This window comes from Mesocricetus auratus, unplaced genomic scaffold, assembly GCF_017639785.1.
Source record: "Mesocricetus auratus isolate SY011 unplaced genomic scaffold, BCM_Maur_2.0 Super-Scaffold_100028, whole genome shotgun sequence".
Lineage (NCBI taxonomy): Eukaryota > Metazoa > Chordata > Mammalia > Rodentia > Cricetidae > Mesocricetus > Mesocricetus auratus.
Window position 1 is genome coordinate 21,824,788 of NW_024429209.1, and position 25,288 is coordinate 21,850,075.

General features: G+C 50.3%; 1 protein-coding gene across 2 annotated transcripts in view; it reads left to right on the plus strand.

Annotated features, from left to right (window-relative positions):
* Cdh26 (cadherin 26) overlaps positions 1-24,394 on the plus strand; it is a 51,305-nt gene extending 26,911 nt beyond the window's left edge. The window contains exons 7-16 of one of the 2 annotated variants that reach the window (XM_021229726.2): positions 801-986; positions 2,301-2,569; positions 5,265-5,407; positions 8,023-8,268; positions 10,193-10,408; positions 10,931-11,061; positions 13,299-13,376; positions 15,392-15,451; positions 19,030-19,104; positions 22,438-24,394. In XM_021229726.2, the coding sequence (XP_021085385.2) occupies positions 801-986; positions 2,301-2,569; positions 5,265-5,407; positions 8,023-8,268; positions 10,193-10,408; positions 10,931-11,061; positions 13,299-13,376; positions 15,392-15,451; positions 19,030-19,104; positions 22,438-22,590 (1,557 nt within the window). In that variant the 3' untranslated portion in view covers positions 22,591-24,394. Of the gene's footprint in view, positions 1-800; positions 987-2,300; positions 2,570-5,264; positions 5,408-8,022; positions 8,269-10,192; positions 10,409-10,930; positions 11,062-11,716; positions 12,149-13,298; positions 13,377-15,391; positions 15,452-19,029; positions 19,105-22,437 lie in introns of those variants that run through there. The other variant, XM_040732882.1, reaches the window with a different exon arrangement.
* The last annotated feature ends 894 nt before the right edge of the window (positions 24,395-25,288 follow it).

Here is a 25,288-nt window from a genome sequence, read left to right on the forward strand (position 1 = left end):
TGTTCTACTTAATGAATCTATTTATTCTGGTTTCTACCTAATCTCCTCCCCCAACTCTTGCATTCAATTGTCAGCTCATTATTATTATTATTATTATTATATTATTATTTTGGGGCCAGGGAATAGTAACTGTTGCATTAATGATTCAACCAATTAATTTTTAAAAATGTGCCATTTAAGTTTTCTTTTTAATTACATAAACCAGCGTAGAATATCTTCAGATGAAAGCACCTCATCCAAGAGTTTATACAGGTGGCAAAATAATGTCACAGCGAAATCTTGTGTCAGAATCCCTTCCCCGGCTTAGGGAAAAAAAAAATCTATGCACTCAGAAGTAAGTCTGGAAATACAAGTACCTCACTGTCCTGCTGTGCTGGCTTAGAGGCTGTCTGTAAAACTACTGGAAAATGAGCTGATTTAAGGAGCTGTGTGTGCCAGAAGGATGACCACCTTGATCCAAGTAAATATCTCCCCCATTGTGGAAAAGCTAGGATACTTAAGGCACATGGGCTGGGGTGTGTATTGCATCTTAAAATTTCTCAGCAAAATAATCCACTGAGTTGGATTTGAAGAATACCTTTAAAATCACCCAGCTTTAGACACAGAGTCTCAGGGAATGCCATTTATAGGAAGGACCAAGCCCCTGGCTTAATGTTTTTTCTACTATACCTGGAGGAATTCAAATGCTTGAAGGTCAAGGGTGTCTGGATGGGGACCCAGCCCTTCCGTCTTTCCCTGTCCCTCTTCCCCATGGTGTGTCTTTGTGTCTGTGATGTGGGAATGGTGATTATTTCTTCCAGTATAAGATTCAGATCTCTGAAGGTCAAGTCGAATGGGGAGTGTTGTATCTCCCTGTTCAAGACCGAGATTCGCCATTTACACCAGCTTGGAGAACACAGTTCAACATATTGGATGGCAACGAGGAGAAGCATTTTGACATCATGACTGACCCTGAGACCAACCAAGGGGTATTAAATGTCATCAAGGTAAAGCCAGGGCCGGGTGGTGTGGGTGCTGTGGTCCCCGTCTGAGGGACAGCCATCATGACTGAAGCGCTAGTGCCTGCTAAGCACTCACTGTGTGCTGAGTGGATACTGTGTCCTGTGTCGCCCTTATAAGAATGCAGGACCCTCTGAGCCCTTTGCATAAAGGCTGAGGGCTCCTCCTGCAAAAGCCATAATAATCAAACCTTTTTATATTATTCTTTGAATTTTTTTTTGCTGTTATTGAAGGCAAAATTCACCACATTCACATAAGGCTGGAGTTTTTGTTATTATTGTTTTTCTGATGTGATTAGAAAGTGAACTTAAAAGACTATTTATTTTTGGAGGGCAGGGTCTCAAGTATTAGAGAGTGGCCTTGAACTTCCGATCTTGTCTCTAGAGTACCGGGATTATGGGCGTGCAGCCCCGTGCTTGCTTTATGTGGTGCCGGGGATCGAACCCAGGGCTTTGTGCATGCTAGGCTAATGTCTGACTGGTTGGCCACACTCACTCTCCCTTTAAATTTTCTCTAATTTAAAAAGTTCTTCTTTTTATTCTACTGGGTTTAAGACATTTAAAACTTTGAAGTGTGAATGTTGGGGCATTTGTGTGGGTTTGTAATGCGTGATGACCATGAGGAAGCTGGCCCTGGAGGGGATTGTTATGACCTGGAGGGGATTGTTATGGCCATAATTGTGGGTGAGGAAGTCAAAAGTCAAGGAGATCCTTTAGGTAAAGTCACATAGCTGAGAACAGTGGGCTCTGACAGGGCCGGTAGATGCTGTCAAGGAGACCTGAGAATCGCCAGCACCTTCCTCACAGAGTGCCAGCCGGCTTCTGTGTGGAGCCAGGAATTCTGCCTGTCAGCTGGACAAGCTCCAGGAAATATTGAGGGGCCACAGTCCACACTGTGAATATCAAGTATCTGACAGCACGCTGCATGGTCACCTGCCACCAAGTTTGCCAACCTCCTGGCTTCTTGGTCCTTCTAAGTCCCTGGCCTCTTTGTACCCAAGTAGCGATGATCATTAGTATCTATATTTCTCTAAGTTCCTCTGATTTTTTTTTCCTGTGGCATGGTTAGCGTTTTAATGTTTCATGAGTTCTGGGTTTTGTTGCATTTTTCATCACCTTCTGATGGAGGGCAGGCGGCTCTGTGAGTCGGAGGAGGAGGAGAGTGAACCCCACCAGTGATTTGAGAGGGAGCTGAGGAAGGGCTTTTGATCACCTCCCTCCTCAGCTGGGTTTCTGATGACTCTGCTAAGCTTCCCCCAGCAGGGAGCAGCGGGAGCTAATCAACCTCTCTTGCCTCCACAGCCTTTGGATTACGAAACTCAAGCAGCCCACAGCCTCGTAATTGTCGTGGAGAATCAGGAGCAACTCTTCTCTTGTGAGGAGGGCCAGCCACAGCCATCCACGAAGGCGATGGCCAGTGCCACCGTGAGCGTTCAGGTGGTGGATGCCAATGACCCACCAGCCTTTCACCCCAGGAGCTTCACAGTCAGTGAGGAGGATGGAGCCAGGCCTGGCATCCGCTTGGGAGGTTTCAATGCCACAGACCCGGACAGGCCCGCCAACCAGATAAGGTGGGCACAGAGGAGCGGACAGCAGGCCTGGCGACAAGGCTGGCTTCCTGGCTGTTAGAGAATGTTGCTGAGACAGGTTCAGTCTCCGGGAGTAAAAATGTAAGAAGCTACCTGGTGAATGGGCTGGGTTAATCCAACTTGCACCTTGACCCTCCTGGAGTACCCCCACCCCCCACTTACTCCCCTTTGACCCTTCACAGTCCTTTTCTTCTACAAAAAAAAAATAGATTTGTTACACATTTCTACATCTCTCTCTTTGCCAGATGTCATAGCTCTCTTGCTTCTGGATTGAACACCTTTAGCAACGTTTGCTATTTTAAATGAAATATTTAATAGTCGGCTCTTTGTGATGATGTATATATGTGTTGCCAACTTTAAGAGTTCAGGCTGTGGTGCTGAATGCATTCACACGCCACCCAGGACACCCTTTGTTCAAACAGAATGAGATCTGTACCCAGTAAAGCCAACTCCCCCATCCCTTCCCAGACTCTCTGCCCACGTCCCCAGATCCCATCACCAAGCCCCTCCCCTCAGCCTCTTTTCCAGTCCCTCACTTCCCTCCCCCAGACCCCTGGCTACCACCACTATCAGTATTTCTTCTGGTCCCTATGTCTCGACCCCTCTGGTGATGGAGTCCTACAGTGTGGCCTCAGACTCTGCTGGACCAAGCTGGTGGTTGTGTGTCTTCTATGACAGGGTAGAGTTGGTTCTAATTTGTTCTGTCTAATGCACATCAGTTGAAGTTAGTTATTTTTTCATGCCCAGATTTGCCTGGAGGGCTCTTTTGGCTTCAGATGATCTGTGGATGAACTCTTTTGAGTTTCTAACCCCTGGCTTGTAGGCATTATAAAACCACAGAAACCTCTAGAACCTTCCCTAATGGCTAAAGTTGTGCACAAGAAAACAGTCTCTTTAAAAGTTACGACCTACAGACTATCAAGGAGGGATCGTGGTGGACCCCGTTGAGAGCATTTTCCCAGATTAGGAAGACAAAACCCCACGGAGAAGCTGTCCTTCTCTGCCCCTTTGCCTGAGCTTTGTGCTGCTGGCTTGAGTACAGGAACCCTCCAGAGGCATAGCGGTTGGTAACCTGGCATCGTTCCAATGGATACTGTCTGATGCCAGCCATTCTCAGGAATCCTGGAGTGTTCTGCTCACCTCCTTGTTTGTTTGGTTTTGTTTTTCGAGACAGGGTTTCTCTGTGTAGCTTTGTATAGACCAGGCTGGCCTCGAACTCACAGAGATCCGCCTGCCTCTGCCTCCCGAGTGCTGCCCTTAAAGGTTTGCACACAGCTGCTGCCGCCGCCGCCGCCGCCACCACCACCACCACCACCACCACACCACCCGACTCTGCTTACCTCTTAAATGGCTCCGCTTACCCCTTAAAATGGCTCCAGGTTTACAAATGGAGGGGTAGAAAGATGACCCTCAGGCAAGAGGATCCTTTAGGAGCTGCTGCAAAGCAGACACGCTAAGAGAAAGACCCGAGCTTCCGTGACGCACTGTGCTGGACAGGAAACCGCCGCCCCACACCTGCAGACTGGCTCTGCCACTGCACCAAGTGTTTCCCCAAGGCAGACACAGTTCTGCTCAGGCCACGCAGGAAGAGGGCACTTGCTCTAATGACCCTGGACCTGGCGCTCCACAGCAGTCTCCACTGACACCCCAGAGCCGCCCGCCCTCTTTTTAAGCTTATGAGCACTTGGGGAGCACTTGTGTGACGTGTAGTCTTCCCCGCCAGCCAGCCGCCTCTGAACCCCCAATAACACACGAGACACTATATTAATTACACTATATTAATTACACTTATTAATTACGAAGATGTTAGCCGTTTGCTTGGTTTCTTATCAGCTAGGCCTGACTTGATTATTGACCCATAATTACTTGTATATATTTTACAAGAACTTACCTTTGCTAGGACGCACTCCTGCCGCATCCGTTCCTCCCAGCTCCTTCGTTACATATGGTGACCAGCTCCTTCGTTACATTTCCCAGGATCCTCCCAGACTCCTAGTCCCACCTATTTTTGCTTTCCTATTGCCCAACAGTGCTTTATTGACACACTTGGATCTCAATTGTCTTTGAATCCCCAAATTTCCTGTGAAGGGAACTGTAGTTGTTTCCGTCAGTGTTCTGTTGCTCTGAAGGGACACCCTTACCATATTACCGTGACAGCTCCTGAAAAAGAAAGCATTTAATTGCGGCTTGCTTACTGTTTGAGAGGGTTAGTCATTGTCGCCATGTTAGGCAGACGTGGCCGTGGTCGAAAAGCTGAGAGTTCTACATCTGGATCTACAGGCAGCAGGAGGTCAGAGAACCCCTGGGCCTGTCTTGGGCTCCTGAAACCTCAGCTGTCCCCTCCCAGTGACACACGTTCTCCATCAAGGCCACACTTCCTAATCCTTTCAAATAGCACCACTCCCTGGTGACCAAGTATTCAGAGCTAGGAACCCGTGGAGGCCACTTGTGTTCAAACTGCCACAGAAGCTCCATGATATATTTCAATTTGTCATAAAAAATGTTTTTCCAGGCAAGGTCTTGAACCCTCTGTACAGTTAAAGATGGTCTTGAACTCACGACCCTCTGACTCCACATCCTAAGTGGCATGGACCACCATACACCGCCATGGCCATGATTTGTCTTTTGGTAAGGCTTTCCAATTAAAACAAAAATGTGTCTGTGTTCCTTCTACAAGATACAAACTGGTTCACGACCCAGCAGATTGGATGACCGTGGGTGAAACATCAGGAGTGGTCACCACCAAGAGGCAAATAGACCGGGAGTCCCCTCACGTGAACGACAGCTTTTACACAGTCATTGTGCACGCAGTTGACAGCGGTGAGTACCCAGGCAAAGCTGGGCACTAACAGGAGTGGCCCCTCCCTCAGGAGGCCATTTTTTCTTTTTTAGCATTGCCAAGGAAATTATAAAGTAAACCTTGTTTTCACTTTGCCTCGATGCCGGAGATTATTTTTGATAATAACTTCTGAAATGGTAAGCTAGGGAGCAATACCACCGAAAGACGGGCGGTATTCACTCTGCAGAGATGATTAAACCAGCGAGGAAGCCGCCATCGGGCCCGCCATTTTCATCTGTTGGTAAGATAATGCAGTATCTCTTTGTCAAGCCCAACGATGTGTGATAAATATTTAGCAGTTTCCTGTACCTGGGATGGCTCATAAGCCCCAGCAAATGTGACTGAGTGGAACACGGCTGTCATAAACTAGGACTGGTGGTTTTAAAAACATGCCTTGGCGCGTTTCTCCAAATCCCCACAAGGCTGAAGTTAAATGCGTCAAAGTATAAAGCTGCCTGTGAGAACATTTCAAGTAGCTTAAGAATTGCACCTGAAGAAGTCTGTGGGTGAAAACCCCGGTTCCAAGTGCTGTGGGCCTGGTTAGAACGTCGGTGACGCAAGATCCTACTCCATGTCCAGGGAAGAGAAGCGGCCCAACTGGAACTCCAGGGTGTCATGATTCCGTTGCGGGAGGTTTTGTGATTGGCATGACTTATTTTTAACTTGGAAAGATGAGTTTTAAATAATGGCAGATTTGCTGCCATCATCCCTTTCTGTCCTCCCTTGTGCTCCCCTGGTCATTGTGGTTTCTACCAGAATAATCCAGAGGCCGTATGCTCAAATGTAGAGATAGATGAGCGTGTCACAGAGGAAAGTGGGGGACCTCACGCAGTGAGAGTGGATCGTGGCCGTAGGGCCCACGGAGGAGAAACACGTGCTTATGGGTTGAGGAGAGAATGGCCAGTGGCCAGAGAAGCCACTCACTAACTTTCTCTTTTAAGCAAGCTCCATACTCCCCCTAAAATGTCTAAATAGACACTTTCCCTCCCTGGTAACTGGTGGGTCTTTGTTCTTTTACCATATTTGTGCTATGGATTGTAGTCGGTTATTGCCAAATAGTCACAATCTCTCAGACAGTTGCTGTTGCTCGCCAGATCTCTGCCTGGGGTTCGGAGACCAGAGTTTCAGTACCTGACTTTAGCAACCTCTGACTGTGAGGGAAGATCCACCCTCAGTGATACCCAAACCTGCTAGCAGATTCATGTGAGGCTTTAGCATCCTGGTACCCTTTCCCCAGCTTAACCCAGTACACCTTATATAACTGTGTAGTCCACCATCACAGGCAACATCCCCACCAGGTCAGATCTGACCCCTCTTCCCTGGGGATCCCACATGCTGCCCTTTTACAGGAACGACCTGCCCCCAACACCTCCTTCAATGGCTGAAAGGGCATGTGGCGCTTCTACACGCTGCCTCATCTATAAATGGCTTGAGATGACCAGGAATTGGACGCTCTTCCTGGATGGCTCTGCCTTTTCATATGGGCAAGATACAGCTTGAGCACAGGCCTAGGCAGTTCTTGGCATTGAAAGAGAAATGGCCAGATGTTTCAGTGAGTGGATTTATCTTGGCAGACCTGAGCATAGTCATTTACCCGGCCTGCGTGCATAAGGAGGGCTCTCTCAGTGGATGGACCAGGTCTGGAAAGCTCCTGCTACCTGATCCTTCTCTGTAAATAGAGGAGACCGTGCCTGTAGAAGAGCAAGCTTGACCCAAGTTTAGCTTGGGAAGTGGGAGGGAGAGTTGTCTGTCTTAACAGAAAGTGCACCCTGTCTTCACAGGTCAAGTCTTAGGAGCTGTGATGGGGTTATGGGTGGAGGGGACCCTGCTTTCCTGCTCCTGGGGAAACTGGGCCTCCTTTGGCTTTTGGGAAGGATTTGTAGGGCAGAGACCTGCTACAGCTTCTCCTCTGCAAGTCAGGCTCCAGTTCAACCTCCTGTGTCCTGTTAGCACACCCATTTTGCAATTTAAATAGAGAGGCAGAAGGAGGAGGGAGAAACACGGGTATGCTCCCCACCTGAGGACAGGCAGAGGCCGGGAAGGTGAGGGCAGTCTGTCTTGCTTTGCTCCGAGCCTCCAAGCTGGGTAAAAGGCTGGGGGGAGGCGGTTTCTCCCACTTTAAAACACTGCTGGGTTTTGTTCGTTTGCTTGACTTAAATTATTCATTTGGTCACAGTTCTATCGGTTCTTTGGGAATTCCATGTAGTGTGCTTGGATCATGTTTACTCCTCTCCATTACTTCCTCTCGACTGGCACCCCCTCCCCTCCACACCTGACTTTGTGTTCTCTTCTTAGCTTCTTAAAACCCATCGGGAACAGTTGGTGCTGCCCATACACTCGTGTGCTCGTGTGTGTGTCTGTCTGTCTGTCTGTCTGTCTGTCTGTCTGTCTGTCTGTCTGTCTGTCCACTAGAGGGTAGTCAACTAACTACCACATCCTGACTGGAAATTGACTCCATCTCCAGAGAGCTAGCAATTGTCATGAGTCCTTCTAGCGCAGGAGCCGTGGACGCTGCCGATTTTGTAAGTTCATTTTCGTTGTCCAGCTTTAGTATTTTAACCCATTCTGTTATCCTTGGGACTCTTTCCTTCCCAAGGCCTCCCGCCGCTGACTGGCACAGGGACCCTGATGCTCTTCCTGTCTGACGTCAATGACAACGCTCCAACTCTCCAGTCCCATTCTCGATACTTGGAGGTCTGCGAGTCTGCCAGGAACAAGCCGCTGCTCTTGGAGGCTGAGGATGCAGACCTAGACCCCTACTCTGACCCCTTTACTTTTGATTTGGACTCTGCCCAGAGAGATGTAGGCGCCACTTGGATGCTGAGGACAAAGCAGGGTGAAGGTTTGTATGAGTTGCTGGCTAACCCAGACTGTAACAGTGATTTTAGGGTGGGGACACTGGGCCACAGTTTCAGGTGACCCTTGGAGATCCTAAAGACCAGAGCGTGTTTTGTGGGAGGCCATCCAGGTTTACTTACCAAGTCGCAGAAAGGTCTCTGGGCATAAGGACTGGGTGAGCTTGCTTAGATGAAGTAATGCATGCATGTTGTCACTTGCGGATTTCCTGACACCATGGAAGAAGATGACTGTCTGCTCTGTGCTCGTCTGTCCCCAGCTTTCATCTATGCCCTTGTCCTTGTAGTGAATAGCAGTCATGACCGTAACAGTGTGCATGAGGCTATGTGAGCCCCAGAGCATGTCTCCATATGACTTTTCCTGGGAAGATGTAAAGCAGTGTCTACGTACTCTGGATAGAGAGACTGAAGACCAGAGAGAGGACGCCATCCCAGTTGAGCTTGGAAAACTGTGTTGTGTGTACAGGAGCAAGGCGGACTCCAAGGGCAGCTGCTCATCAGGGCATCTCTGGGCAACCGTGAGGCAGTTAGTACCTGATGTAATCCCACCCTCAGTCAATCTTGCATCTCTCACATAACGGTGCCAGTCCCCAGGACCACACACAGTGGGGATAGGAATCTCAGGTCAGGGTCTGGCAGCCCCTTCATCACCATAGACAGACCACCACTCTGTTACTCCACTGTATTCCATTGCTGGGACCAAGGACGAAAGACTCTACTAGGTCACTGGAGCTCTCTGCTGCCTGGTGCCAACGGGCGTATTATGCCTGGAGGACATGTCTCCACTTCAGTTGTCAACCCTGGGTGTGGTCATGACGGGATGTGAACTGGGCGTGGTCATGATGGGTGTGAACTAGGCATTGTCATGATGGGATGTGAACTTGCAATTGCTATCAGAAGTGAAACTGATCTTGGGACTTTCCCTCTAACGTTGCCGATGGCTCCTTTTGCCAGTGGCAATGATGTGGTAGCTAATATGGGGGTAGGTATGATTGAGGCATAGATCCACATTGTTAGGGAGAGAAGTTCCCTTCTCCCCTAGGGACCTTCACTCATGCAAAACCAGGATTCTTAAATTACCACAAGAAGGACTTTCAGGATGAGCCAGAGTGAAGGAGAGCTGGAGTTGATTAAAATTTTGAGAGCAATAGGCTCTTGGGCAAGTCTAAGATATACCCAAGTGTGGGTATGGGTTTCTCAAGGCAGAGTCCCTGTTAAGTGCTTCTATAGTGGGTGTAGACAAGATCCTGTGGGTCTAGGTAGGATCCTGCATGGATGTAGGCAGGATTCTATGGTCCAAGTCAAAACCCGTGGGTATTGGCAGGATCCTATATGTATAGGCAGGATCCTGCAGGTGTGGGAAGGATCCTGTGTGTTTGGCAGGGTCTGTGGGTATAGCATGGGTCTGCAGATGTAGACAGGATCCTGTGGGTGTAGGCAGGGTCTGTGGGTATAGCATGAGTCTGCAGGTGTAGGAAGGATCCTGTGCGTAGACAGAATCCTGCGGGTGTAGGTGTTTGTTCAGATACTATAGTTTACAGTAAGGTTTAAAGGTTACAGACTTTTCTTCTGACAATAAAGTTGTAAAGTAGGTTTATGAGGGGCGTTGTTTATGTTTTGGAATGAGGGGTGCTAAAAACTCAAGGCTGTGGATCATTTGTGCCCTAAGTTAGCACAGTTATCTTCCACCCTCATTTGGGGTGCCTTTAGGAAGGCACACATGGTCCTCGCTGTAGGAAATTTGGCTTTATAATGGTATCTGAGAGACCTGGGACAAAAGACCTCTTTTCTTTCCTACGTGTTCTTAGCTTTCTAATTTTCTGTCCCATGTCCTTGCAGAGCTGTGGCCCTGGAGGAATGGGGAGATACACACGGGCCAAATAGTCTACTCATGTCTTTCTGCCTTTGCAGGCCGCTCTGCTGAGCTCGTCATGCTGAGAAGCCTCCCTCCCGGGGATTACGTGGTGCCACTATTCATAGGAGACAGGCAGGGCCTCACCCAGAAGCAGAGGGTCCATGTGAGGGTCTGCTCCTGCCCCGGTGGATCCGAGTGTGAGAATCGCTCAGACGTGGGGCTCCCGTGGTGGGCCCTGTCTCCTATCTGTGCAGCGTTCGCGGTTCTGGCAGGTCAGTGCTGCCGGGAGCTCAGCCCCACTTACTGACCACGGGACAAGGGCACGGTCTCTGCATGGGTGGGAGAAGGATGAACTCTGGGCTTGTTCAGGTAAAAGGTGGCCAGGTACCACCCAACTGACCGAAATTCAGTTTCCGTCGGCAGGCAATTGTGTAAACAGTGGAATCCACAGAGGAGCACGGTCCAAGGGTGAGCATATGTTTGTAGTAACCATGGTTACAGCAGTACACAGGTGTCTAGGCATCTAGGTTCCTGGGCTTAGCTAAGGTTATTAATAAGGGCACTAGTTATTGCAGGAAACAATGGGATATTCCTGGCCAGTTAATATCAATTCAGCAAGAAGCATTGGCATCTACCTGAGCCCTGCGTTGCTGCTCAGCTCCTAAGATGCTTTAGGTGGAGCCTGACCCTGTCAGGTGGCAGTTGATTGGAAGCGACTGGAACTTGTTCCCCTGCAGTCTCTGACAGGGGTGAGCTTGCTCAATCCTTTCTGTTTTTTTTTTCTTTTTCCACAGCTGCTCTGCTTTCCCTGCTGCGGTGCCACTTTGCTTTTGGACCCAGGAGGCTCAGAGGCTTCATCCCAAGTGACAATGGCCACCAGACACTGATTGTGTACAACGAGGAAAGCCAAGCCCTTTCAGCCCAGGTAGGCACTGTGGAGCAGTGTGCTACATGGCAGCGATGTCAACAGCGCAAATCTGTAGAGCACACGTTTCGTAGATTAGCTTACTTCGTGTGCATATGTGAGCGCCCGCACGCATGTCTAAACACCAGGTATGGGCACTCCCTGCAGAGGCCAGAAAAGAGTATCGGATACCCTGGAGCTGGAGTAATGAGCTGTGACTGTTCGGGGCTGCCATGGGGATGCTAGGAACTGAACCTGGATCCTCGGGAAGGGCAACCAGTGCTCTTAACAGCTAAGCCAGCTCTTTGCTCTTAATTTGTCTTTGAGTGACACACAGGAAAGCATTTCCTCCAAAATTGTGTATCACAGTCAGATGCATTTGTGTTTTCTGTCAGTGGTTCTCAACCATGCTCAGTTCGTCCCTGGGGGGGGACACTTGACAATGCCTGGAGGTACTTAGGATGTTTGCAATTAGAAGATGCCATGGGCCTCTAGTGGGCTGAGGCCAGGGCTGTAGCCAACTATCATCCAACACAGAATTATCTGGCCCAGTGTCCCAAGTGCTGGCTTGAGAAACCAAGCTCAGAAGAAAAACAATTCTGCCAGGTTGTGACTTTCTGGGTGGCATTGCTTTGCTCCCTGGTGAAACCTGAACTCACTTCTCTACCCCCGTCAGTTATCCTGTAACAGAACCACTGCGCCCTCCTCCACAGAGGGTGAGAAGAGATCTCCCTGGTTTTACAGCAACAAGAGTTGACTCTCTTTCTGCCTTTACATCGTACTAACTTGGTGTATTTGAGCCAGCCATGCACTATTGAAGCTCACATGCCCATCTGCTGTCTGGAGTGATGGAGACGGCTCCCCAGGTACTGGATTGGAGGACAGTGCCTAAGGAAGTACCCAACACAGCTCGACTTGCATGGAGTCAGGACCAAGTGACAACCGGATGTCCCACCTGATACTGCTGAAATAGAGCCTCTTGTCCTTGCAGCTACTTTGGGCTGGGTTGCATGGGCAATGAGATGATGGTATCATGAACTCTCCTGTCTGTCTTCACTGGGAACTGAGAGTGGCTGATCTAAGAAACAGAGAAAATGTCAAAATGGAATCCTGTCTCTCTCGGTCACTGGACGTGCCTTGTATTACTTTCTTTTTGCTGACACCAAACACTCAGCAGAAAAAAAAAACTTAAGATGGGCTTCTGTTTTATTCGTTTAGTTTCTTGTTTTTCTTGACTCATGGTTCGGGAGATTTAACCCATGTCAGTGAGGAGCTCATGGCGGCTGGAGTGAGTGGGTCCATAGTGGCCGGGGCATACAGCAATGCCTTCTCTCACGGTGAGAGAGCGCAGGTCAAAACCCAGAGTCATGTGTGACCCTCAGAGGTCCACCCTGGTGGCCCACCTCCACCCGCTGTGTCTTTCACCCCCTAGATTCCATAAGCTCCCCCAAAATAGCAGCTGAGAAACAAGTGTTCTGCCCCAGTGTATTTAGTGCTCTGAGACCTGAGATCTAACCAGTCTGAGTTTCGATTTCACATTGGTGAGCATCAGCTAAGTTATTTTGCTGGCCTTGGGTTTTCCATGTATATAGTGAAAGGGAAGTCAATGTTTCTACTCCTTTGCTGTTGATTGGGCAATTTAATCAAAGCCATGTCCTCAGCTGAGCACCGACAAGCATGTAGCAAATGGCAGCAGCTGACCCCATTGGTGCGTAACACCATTTCATCAGGCACATGTCTGTCCATTTCACCTTGACAAACGACAGTCACTACAGCCCCTACACCAGGCATGTTCTGTTTTGGGGAAAGATGCCGTCTGAGATGCCACTCGCCCGCACTGTCGCCTTCTGCTGCCGCAATGATCCTGTGGAGGGCCTGCCTGTTTGTGGGGAGGCTGGTGGCAGCCAGCAGCACTTTGGGGGGTCCCTTGGAGATGATTCCTGCTGAGTGAGGATGGGATGAGACCCTAAGGGCCGTTGCTGGTGCCTGAGGAAAGATTTTTGAGATCCAGGGTCTCGTGGTATACCATGACATGCAGAGTAGAAAGCTCAACCCCCACCCCACCCCCCAGCCAGCCATTGGGGACGACGAAGAGCAAGACACCCCTCTCCCCAGACGCATCACCCGGTGTGTGGAATAAATGGCTCTTCCCAGACGACATTGCCGTTACGTGTGTTTTGGGTTGTGTAGCTCTTCGTTAGCTGATTTTCAGGGCTCCCCTCCGACCTCTGTTGTATCTCTTCTTCTGGTTTTTACAGATGCAGCCAATTAGGGAAGACCCGAGGCCTGCTCCGTCCTTCAGCACAGCTACGGCCAGAGCCAAGCCTGACGCGAAGGTAACATGTCTCTGCAGACTCTGTGTGTCTGCTGTTAGCTCTGCGGGAGAAACACCCTGGCTGCTTCTCCGGCCCACATGCAAGGTTTCTGGACGAGGAACTGGAGAGAGGGAAGGGATTCCTCACCATTCAGTTCACAGAGTAGCTTAGAACTGTTTACACACATGCCCAGTCTCCCTTTGACTAAGTAGTAGGTGCCTCCGATTTTGGAAGTCAAAAATGACTCTGGGCTCTCTGCTTAACCCTGTTCATCCAGCCCTGCTAGTCAGGGAAGCCCGCCTTGTCCCCATAACTACAACCATGGCAGGTGGATTGACTGGCATTGCTTTCTCTTCCGTTCTTTAGTCTGGAAGTTTCTGGAGGGCAGGTAATTACCTCGGTGTGACTTATGGGGCAATCCCCGGGCATGCCCACTCCCACTGAGTTCACACTAGAACTGTACCTGGGAGGGGGGAATGTATGTATTCGTTCTTTTTCTGGGACAAAATGCCATGAGCAAAGGCAGCTTACAGAAGGAAGGGCTCCATCGTGGTGGGGAGGCACGGCAGGGTGAGAGCTGAGAGGTCACAGCTTGACCGTACACAGGAAGCAGAAGGGGAACTGGAAGTGGGGCGAGGGTGTAAACTCACACAGCGCACCCCCAGGGACACACTCCCCCTCCTAAAGGTGCCGCAGCCTCTGCAGACAGCAGCACTAGCTGAAGTCTACGGGGCTTGTTCATTTAAACCACCACAGCACTGGCCCCTACTCTACAGGGGAGAAAACTGAGGCCTTTTGCCCTCAAGTGCGCATAATCTCTGGGCTTCCTTCCCAGGGTCCTGCATACACTAAGTGCATTCACAGTGGCCGTAAGATCAGCCTCTGTTCGCACTTCTAGAGTCAAGGAGCCCCTTGGGACTGATTGCTGGTGCGATGCTTTGAACTCTGTGGCAAACAAGGCGGTATCTTCAAGCCAGTGTCAAGATCCACTGACATCTGCATTTCCTTTATGGTGTGTGTGTGTGTGTGTCTGTCTGTGTTTGTGTGTGGCTATCTGTGTGTGTATGTGTGTCTCTGTGTGTCTGCATGTGTCTATGTGTGTCTGTGTATGTATCTGTCTATGTGTATATGTGTGTCTGTCTGTGTCTATGTGTGTATGTGTGTGTGTGCTGTGCTTGATGCACATGTGTACACTGTGATTGGAGGTCAGAGGTCAACCTCAGATGCCCTTCCTTAGGATCCATCTCCTACGTTTGTTTTTGTTACGGAGTCTCTCACAGGGACCTGAGCCTCAATTAGTGTAAACTTGCTGGCAGGCACCTCGGGGATCCTCTGCTTTCCACCTCCCCAGGGACTGGAGTCAGACAGACACCCACTGACCCATGATAGTCTCTCTCCCTCTCCCCCTCCCTCCCTCCTTCTCCCTCTCCCCCTCTCTTACACATATCTGTTGTTTGATAGCCCTCATCAAACGTGACACAATTCAGACCTTCCACAAACAGAAGCACTTTCTTGTGTCCATCTGAGGGCACCAGAGCTCAGTCTCTAAGATTAAAGCCTGTGAACGAGCCCCACAATGCCTGTGAGCAGAACCCTGGCTCCCACTCCACAGAGCGTCTGTATTTACCCCATATCCCAACTCTATAATTACAGCCTTGCTTGGCAAAGTGATTTTTACGGAATACTTTCAAAGTCAAAAGAAGCTATGAAGTAAAGGGTACCTGTGGACTCTCCCAGGCCCCCTGGAGAACACCTTAATATGACCATAGCATATGTCCTAGCTAAGGGGTTACCTGTGCTCTCTCAACATGAGTCTGGGGTGCACATGTCATTTGAACCTCACCCATTCAATAAGTTCCTGTTTTAATAAAAGTTTAGCTTTGTGGTATATGAGGGAGACATATTTAAGGTGTACTGCTATCTTTAGGACCCTCCCCTTCAGCAATGAAAAGTAGCATCATCCCAAGGACCACTAGCCTTGCATTGACCTCTGTCTCTGATTTATATGAAATCAACAAAACCTCATTCTTCTTCAGTTTAAGGGTCATGACATGTTCCTCGAGCCAGGAGGTATGAGAAACCGATCTTCCACCCCAGTAAGTACAGCCATGCACGGCACCATGAGCATTGCCTTGCTCAAAACCCACTAAAATAGGTGGTTTGGGAGACAAGGGTGGGGTGTGCAAAATACAGTCAGCACCCAACATACCTAGAGTGGAGTGTGTAGCATGGACTGGAAGTGGCTGAAACAGGCTCAGACTGGGAGGGGTCCAGGCAAGCATGAAGATCCCAGTGCGGGAGGGGACGAGACAGGTACATCCTGGAGCTCTCTGGCCAGTCACCCTAGCCAAACCGACGAGTTTAAGGCTTGCTGAGGGGCCGCGTATCAAAAAGTAAGGGCTGGGGGCCAGTGAGATGGCTCAGCCGGCAAAAGTGATTGCTGCCCCAGCCCGATGACCGCAGCTACGTCCCAGGAGCCCACGGGATAAACGCTAGGAGAGAATCGACTCCTGCAAGTTGCCCTCTGACCTCCACACACGCTCCGTGGCATAGACAGGACAGCAATCCCACAGAGGCATGTGCACACAAACAATGAATTTTAAAGATTAAAAAAGGCTGAATGGCCCAAAACAACTGACATTAACTTCAAGCCGTCACACATACATGCACACTCACGCATGATAGTCTCCATTCACATATGCGAAGCGAGTAGTTAAAGCACAGGTTTCCAGGGATGTGAAGGCATGTGGGCATCAGTCCTGGCTGCTGGGTTGCTGCATGCTTGGTCCTAGCGGATGTGTATCTGCGCTTGTCTTTACCCTGACAGGCGTTTTGAGAGGTTGATCTGCTGGAGATGGGGTGGAGCCATCCCTCCTCTGAGCACGTGCGGTAGCAGATTCCTTTTTTCCCACCAAAATCCTACCAAGTGCCCACTCTAAATGAGGCAGATGAGTGGCTGTTTTAAAGGGCTGCTGGGAGCGGGTATTGACACAACTCACACTTGTTAACCGGAGTGATGGATTCGGATAATGATCAGGTGAAGCCAGACGCCACAGAAATGTGGGTGCTGAGGTGAAGTTGCAGGAGTATGCTTCCCAATGCCCAATTCTTCTCTGGAAGTTGCTTTTGGAGCATCGGGAAATGTTTGATACGTTCCTGGAGTCATCCCAAATATCAACACTATTTAGACAGCCTTGGTCATCCTGTGAAAATTCTCTTTGATTTGTTAGACATGGGACAAAAAAAATCCTAATTCAAGTTTCATAAGAAGCCAATTGGTGTGGCATCCCAGACAGGGTTCAAAACGATGAGGACTGCCTTCCGCTATATTGCAGAAGCTAAAGTAGTCTGCAAACACCTAAGCTGAGATGAAACGTCCTTTTGCTGAAGACTGTTGCACAGTCTCAGACCTAGAGATTTGTCCCGAGGCCAATGGCTGAGACTAGACAGATGCCCAGTCAGGAGATGGTACCGTCCTGGTGGCCGGAGGCGCCTCCTCTAGTGCGGTGTTCGGATGCTAAGTGACTCAAGGCAAAACCAGCTTGAGTCCTCTTAGGGAAGAGGCCTCCTCTTCTGACCAGGAGTAGAAAAGACCTGAAGTTCTATGTCACACAAAGCCTGCATTCCTTCCCTTTTTTCAGAGTGCGTGTGTGTTCGTATGTGTGTGTGCGTGCACGTGCATGTGTGTGTGTGTGTGTGTGTATGTGTACATAACATATAGCATGTGCTCTGGTGTGCACATGCCTGTGGACTTCTGTTGACATCCAGAATCATCCTCCATCACTTTTCCACCTTACTCCTTCCTTTAAGGCTGTGTCTTTCCGCCAACCCAGACCTCACAGGAGTGGCTGCTCTCCCTCATCGGCTTGCTCTGCGGATCTCATCTCTACCCTTTGAGGCTGGAAGTGTAGACAGACTGCCATGCCCACACAGAATTCACACAGGTTCTGGAGATTTGAACTCTCACTGCTTTCTTGCTTTGCAAGTGCTTGAACCCCTGAGCCTTCCCTCCAGCCCCGGAGCTCGAGTCTGAAGGAGAGTTCTTAGAGAAGCACGTGGAGCTAAACTGAGGGCAGTAAGCAGTGGTGACATTTCTAATCAAGGGCTCCCAGCCCCGGGAGCAGGCGGGCAGTGTACCCAGGACTGTGGTGGCAGCCCACGCTTTGTCACTGTTGTTGAATGTGTTTAGTTCTGTCTACCTTGACGTGGTAAAGCATACACACACACACACACACACACACACACACACACACTACACACACACACACATGCCACTATATATGCATATATGCTCATGTGTAAGTGTATATGTATTGAGGCGGGTCTGTTGAGCTTCTGTGACACAATGCCTATGTGTGCCATCAAAGAGATGTAAAATTGGCCTAGACGTTATCATATGTAGGAATGGCATTTGGGACTGGGTGTCTCCAAACACAGGATGGTCACAAATCAGCTCAGCCACAACGTGCCACACGTCCTTCCTGGGCACGGGTTAGCATGCCACCTCTGCTTTGTAGTCCCCAGCAGCTTGTCATCGCCCTGTGACACCCTCCGCCTCCCCACCTCTGCCCGTGTTCTTCCCCTCCTCAGCTCCACTCACGGTGATCTCTGTCCCCACCTACGTGAGGACCCGCCAGCCTCCCTCCTGACTTGGGGCCCCCTAGAAATACCTGCCCCGTGGCCCTTCCATTCCCCCCTCATGTTCCTCCTCGTCCTAAGAGGTCTTCCTGGCTCCAGCTAGGTGAAGGACCCTCCTGTCACCCAGGACTCTTCACCTTCCTGGCTCTCTCGGGTACTGGCCTAGCACATGCGCGGATGAACTGAGAGCAAAGGTGCTTGACAGCCGGAGCCCAGGACCTGGCCTGTGGTAGTGTAAAGGGAAACCTTTTCCTTGAGAAGCCTTCCCGCCAGCCTGGTTCTAGAGCCGCATCAGTCCCAAATAAACACACAGGAGGCTATATTAATTATGAAGCTGTTGGCCTTGCTTGTTTCTTACTGGCTAGCTCTGACTTAAGTAATTACCCCATAATTGTTAATCTAAGTATTTCTCTTACCGGAGAATAGTTCTGGGCTTCCTACCCCATGGCGTTACATCTTGACTTTCCTGTGTTTCTCCTTCCCAGAGTTCTCCTGGATTCCTAGTCCCTCCTATCTAGATTCCTATTGGCCAGCAGTGCTTTATTGACAAATGCACAGGACTTCCCCCCAACAGGTAGAGCTGGAGAACCACCAGGTACAGGTTCACTCTTTTCTCTCCCCTGTACATGTCCTCCTTGGACAGCCCTTGGAGGTCAGATCGATGCATTAACACAGTGAACTCCACCCCCGTGTGCCCACCCTGGGCTGGCCACGATGAGCAAGGCTCAGGGGGAAAGATTATAAGCGGGGATTTGGGGAGCACACAAAGGTCCCCCAAGGAAAGGAGTTTTTGGAAGAGACCTTAATGCTGCTATCGGATGGACTCAGCCGCTTTCCCTGCTGACGTGTTTCTATTCATGTGTGGAAGACCTCGTGATGCCACGTGCAGGACCTCCCTTCTCCCAGCACGCAGAGGGGGAGTGTGAGCACCTGATTCTACCTCAGTGTCGAGCCTGTGCTGAGGACAGCGTGTGCTGGTGCAAGGAGCTGTATGGTAAGGGCTCCTCAGGCTAGATGCCTCTGGTTCATCTTGCAGGTCTATCTGGATCACTTGGTACCCAGACGCCCCCTGCAACTGATGGAAGGAAGGGTGGTGGAGACGTGGAACCGGGTACGTGCTCTTTTTTTGTCCTTGTTCTGGCTGCCAGCCCCTCCTCTTTTCCTACATCGTTCTGCGTCTGACCGGGGACGCCCTCTCCTAAACCACTGTATGGGTCAGCAAAGGCTGCCATAACACAGTGACTCAAACCACAAAAGATAATGGAAAACATCATCGGAGCCTCAAATCTGAGGTTTTGTGAACCCTCGTGGTGTCGTGAGCATGGGGTGCTCAACAGGGCTTCTGAGATTAGCCTATGGGAACTTGTCTTGTGAGAGCCCTCTTGATGGCGCAGACAGCTCCATCTCCAGTGCCAGAGTGGACAAGAGGCAGGGCTTCAGGGCATCAGGGCCTGAGGAAGTGAGCCCAGACTGTGTTTAGACGTAGAGCCCCTGCCAGGGTCTCCCAGCATCAGCGCCTCTGCATTTCCCTGGTTGGTGCTATATATCTGAAGCTGCCATAGACTCCAGCTTTTGAGTTCTGCAGTGTGGGCAATGCCCAGTGGCTGCTGGAATCCACCAAAGGCTCCTGAGCGGGAGACTTTGTGTCCAGATCTCTCTCTCCTCTCTCTCTCTCTCTCTCTCTCTCTCTCTCTCTCTCTCTCTCTCTCTCTCTGTCTCTGTCTGTCTCACCCCCGTCCCTCCCTTCCCCTTTCTCCTTTTCTCTTTCCCTACCCCCTTCTCCCTCCCTACCCCCTGTCTCCCATTCTCCCTCCCCCTCCCCACCTCCCTCCCTCCCCTTCCCCCTCTCGTTCCCTTCCTCTTTCCCTACACACTCTCCCTCCCTCCCCCCCATCCCTTCCCCCCCCTAGACTAGAACTTCCATAATGGAACCCTCTATCCTTACAGAGTGCCAGATTTTCGTTTCTGGCAAAATACCTGGCAGGAAAAAGGGCCCTGAGTAGGAGGAAGGACTTATCCTGTCTCCATTTCAGAGGCGTCGGCCCCGGTTGGCTGTCCCCATTGCTGTGAGCCTGTGGTGTGAGGACTCCTGGCAGTGGGGGACACATGGCACAAAAAAGGTGGCCAACTCGGGGCTGCCATGAAGCCGAGCGGGCGGAGTAACATAACAGGGAGAGTCAGAGGCAGGAGAGGGCAGCACAGCCCCAGGAGGCCCCCTTCCTCCTCCCAGACCCCGCCTCCCGTCACGACATCATTTCCCATTGGTGAAGGCGGGGAGTCTTCAGCATCCAATCACAGTCCCGAAGCTTCAGGATCCAATCACAGTCCCGAAGCCCTGCCCCTGAACCTCGCTTCTGTATACTTCAAGTCCTGAAGGGAGTAAGCAGTGAAGATGGAAAGACGGACTTGTCACGAAAGCTCCAGGAGAAAGGCGGGCCTGAAAACCGAGGCCCAGGGAGTTAGTCCACACGGCAGAGCCATGAAGGCAGAGCTCGGGGTGGACGTCGTAGGCCACCGACTCATCCATCCACACGGTGGAGCTGAGCCTTTGGCACAGGCCGCTGGCTCACTCCCACTGTCGAGCTTCGAAGGCAGAGTTGTGTCTGGGGCCAGGGCCACTGTCTCCTCCTTGTGGCAGAGGTGCGGGGACTGGATCTGGGCCTAGAACAGAGTCCAGACCAGCCCACGTGGCTATTGAGCAATGCCACCAAAACCCGTGCTTCTTAACCATGAAGGGTGGCTGGTCGGTTCCACCCCATCTCCAGAGATGCTGTCCACCTGCCACATACGTCTCCTGGTGACCATGACACCCGGGGCCCATCTTCATGCGTGCACACACCTAGCCGGAACCAAGTAGGCAGCACACATAGGGCCACGGGTCCCGTGCATGTAGGGCAGGAAAAGACTGCGTTCCGGTGCGAGAACGTCCCTCCTCCCGCACCAGCCAGGCAAGCCGCTTTGTGCAGTGCAACTTAAGCCCCGAGTTCCATGGTGTGAGAGGGAAAGGAAAGAGAAAAGAAAAAAAAAAAACCCAGATGCGAAGAGCAGTTCTTTCCCTCGTGTGAGCCTTCAGACTTAGTTGGTGGTTTGTGATGAATTATTGATCTTAGGGGACTCTGGAATCGCTGAATCAGGGCGCAGAGCCCTGCTGCTTGGCCGCCAGCCTTGGGGGTTTGAAGTTGAATTCCTGAGGTGCAGCCCCTGCTGCTGATTCAGTTTTGCACTGCACACACCAGGTTTGTCATGAATTATCTATTTAGCTTTGCCCAGAGGACGTGACTGGACTCCCTGACATCTGGGCCAGGTTCGGACCTTCCCCTCTCGGGCGCGAGAGAGCTTCCTCTCCTCTCCACCACCCGGGGCGTGGAGTGGATAACGGGCCCGGCAGCCGTATGGGATCCACTCCTGTCTGCGGGCACCAGATTCCACGCACGGCAGAGGCTGGGTTTCTGCTGTGAAGGAAGCAGACCCTCCTGTGAGACAGGGAACCAGAGAGCAGCTGGCTGCAGCTGCGCATGCACCAACCGATGATTGCTGTTAGGAGAGCACGTGGGGGGGAGGGGGCGCTGGGGTCCCACAGCTTCCCCTTCCCAGGCCTTTCTCCAGCCCCCATGTTGTGCTCTGAGCCTCCGTGATCCAAATGCTTTTGTCCTTTTGGGTAACGACATCCGGGATGGTATACTTGAAACTGAGCCACCTCAGTCAGCGATGGTGGGAGTGGATCTAGTGGAGGCACCCTCAGGGATGTTTAGTGTGATGCCTGTGTGTGTGTGTGTGTGTGTGTGTGTGTGTGTGTGTGTGTGTGTGTGTGTGTGTGTGTGTGTGTGTGTGTGTGTCTGGCCCTGGATGTGATGACAGGGGGTGTCCCAGACTGAAAGTTACGCCTGTTACCTTTGTTAGGGAGAGGGTGACACTGTGGCTTGCGCACGTGTGGGAAACCAGGATACGGTGAGAGTGAACAAGGGTGACGTCAGAGGGTGCAACGGGCTGAGACCACCCTTTCCAGGAGGCTGTGGTGGGGTGGGCAGAAGGGAAGGACGTCTATGAGTTAGAGAGGCTCCCCAAACAGGAAACGTGGTAAGCGTGAGACAAGACAGGGCCCCGGCTTAAGCGGAGACCCAGGTGAGTTATAAGTAGGACGTGTCCAGGATATGCAAGGCTGAGGATTGTGCCAAGGAGGCACACACAAGGGAGAAAGGATGGGTGAGAAGCCCTCAGGAGGCCCTCTGTCGGGACCTAGGGTGCTCACCATCGTGGTTGGAACAGCAATGAAGAAGATAGCATCTCCCCCTTCAGGTTGACCACCACAGTTGAGTGTGCAGGGCTGAGGCCTCCCTCCTGCCCCCCACGGTACAGAAGCTTTCCTCGAGTCCAGCCTAGAGGACACTGATGCTGTCCGGGAGCCCGTGACAGTGACTGTCCCCTTCCCTGGCCTTCTCCACAGAAGCTCCACACTGTTGATGTTCTGGACGGTGACACCGGCTACCAGCCTCATGTCTACAGAGAGGAGGGAGAGAGTGAAGGAGCTGAGACCCTCAGCTCTCTGACCTTCTTGGAGCAGGACCTCTCCCCTGAGCTGCCAGACTCCTTGAGTTAAAAAAAAAGTCCTCCTTCTGAAGCAATGTGTTCTGCATCAGGAGTCCCTTCTTAAAGGCATGTGGTGGGCTTGATCTGGGAGGATGGTCGCTCCTCATGGGTCCCCTCCTTTTGTTCTCTGTTCTTCAGGATGTCCTAATTCACAGTAGCTAGTGCTGCAAGCTTGGCAATCTCTTGGGAAACATCTGGGAGATGTCCCTCTGGCCTGCCGGTGAGGGGTTATCTTGTTTGCATTGGGATGAGGAGACATGTCCACTGTGGGTGGCACCATTCCTCGACCCTGGACGGTAAAAGTGGGGACAGGGAGCCAAGCCTCAGCTTTCATCCCTCCCTGCTTTCTGATTGATCCGAGCACGTCACATGACCGGCTGCCTTAGATTCCTGTCACCTTGACTTCCCTCCTCGATGGACTGTACTTTTGAACTGGGAACCATAGCAATAAGGGAGAACCTAGGACATGGTCCTAGGATGAGGGTCAACCATGGATCCAAACACAGTGTCTTGAAGCAAAGCAGAATGGCGGGCTATGTGCATTGTAAATTTGATTTGTCACGTTTTTCTGGAAAGACTTAAATCTTGTATTCTTTTGCTTCTCTTGGTGACCCAGCTCTGATGGTGAGTGAGAATACAACCCATAGATCACCTAGCTGTTTTATGAGCAGTGGGTAATTCTGGAAGAAGATGAAAACGAGTTTTTAAAAGATTATTTACATTTCCATAATTGTTGCTCTGCTTCATTTTAAGTGGGTAAAGCTAATAAACGGGAAAGTGCTTCCTAGAGCATAGGTAATAAGTACTCTCTGTGATTTAAAAAAAAAAAACGATAACAGCCCCTTCCACGCTTTGATTAGCTAAGCCAGCTATGTTATTTTGAGAAAAATAATTAAGTTTGAAATCATGTAAACAGAGCGTGCTTTGAGAATCTAAGACGTACCATGATTTAACTTCCCCACATCAGTATAGTAAAATAATTTAGCAAGTGTTGAAGGAATATGTTATGATTAGATTTCTGTTTATATAAGACCATAGTTTTTTTTTTTACAGGATTTTGTTGTCCACTTAGTGTTCATGTAAATTGTATGGTAGAAGTGGGGCAGGGTGGGACAGGGTGGGGCAGGGTAGGAACATTATTTCAAACTTATTTACAAGGACATGCGCCTTTTTAAAAGTCTGAGCAGGTAATGAGCATTGACTCAGCAAAGTTGTCCTCCGAGCTAAACATGCGCACCATGACATGTGTACCCATGCACGCTCATCATGCATGCACACACATGCATTTTTTAAAGAAAAAATAGTTTTGAGTCTGAGTTATGGACTCAGGTTGGTAGATGGTCATCAGATCTTTCTAGACCTAAGCCAAGGGAAAAAAATGAACACCATGGGGGAATCTGGCCCCCTTGTCTGTTCTTGTAAATAAAGTTTTATTGACACTCAGTACAACTTGTGGCACCAGGCTGCTCTGGGCTCTGACAGCAGAGTTTCATAGCTACAACAGACACCTCCAAGGCCAGCAAGTCTTAATATGCAACACTGGCTTCCAGGCTCTTCTGAGGAACCCAAGCTTGGCACATTCCCCTAAGCATTCTTCTTGGAAATCCCAGCTCACAACAAACACATTATGATGCCTCCATGCCTTGTGCTAGGAACACATGACTAGATGCTCCCAAGAGGTTTTAAGTTAGTGCATCTCTGATGGTGGCTCATCTCGCTTTCCCTTGGTCTTGTGGTACACATTTGCAAATTCTTGCCTTGTAAGATGCTCTCCAGCACATTGTTTCCAAAAGTAATAAAATACTCATGTGATATTCATGAATGCAGATTCAGCAATTAACAAGGAGAGCAAAGTGTTACATTGTGTAGATACTTAATTAGACATCTCTTAACACTTACCTTGCCAACCTTTTTAGATATTTGTCAGAGAAGTCCCAGCATCCCCATGCCACCAGCTCATGGTCATTTCCCCAGGCCATATACCTTGGGGTTCTGACATCCAGTCCTCTTGGTGTCTTCCTGCGTATTTCCGAAGTGTGACATGACCCCTGTTTAGATGTCAATTGGATACTGGCATCCTCTTCCTCTGCTGATGTCTGCAGGAGACACTCCTGGGTGTCATCTGGCTGGTTCTTCCCACAGGTTCCTGTCCAGTCATGAACAGAGCAATCCTGGGTTCAATCCCCAGTGCCACCAAGCAAACTTTGAAACAATGAAATCTATCCGCACCCTTGAGGTGTTTCTTACTGGGGATGCCAGCACCAGGAGGCTTCCTTGAAGACCACCCCCCTCTGGTGCATCTCCGCCTCCTTGTGAGGTGTCGATGGAGTGTGAAATAAGACAACAGTGGCGAATATTTTCAGGGAAATGTGCTTTTATTAAGGACCTCAGCTTCCAAATGACTTGCTAATCCAAAGTTAGCTACAGTCGCTGGAGTTAAAAATTCATTCCGTGCTTCATTTAATTAAATGCATTTATATTTATTTATTTTTATGTGTGCACGCAGTAACAACCTGGGCTGTTGAACTCCCAGCTCGGGCATGCGTTCTGCTGGACTTTAGGGTTGCTGCGTGCAGAAGCCCTTGTCGTCGGAATGCTTTCCTTTTCTGCCAGACGTGGTGGGGGAGCACATCTGCAATTCCAGCCCTGGGAGAGGGGACTGTGCGAGCAGGAGTTCAAGCCAGCCTGGGCTGCAGAGTGAGAGCCCA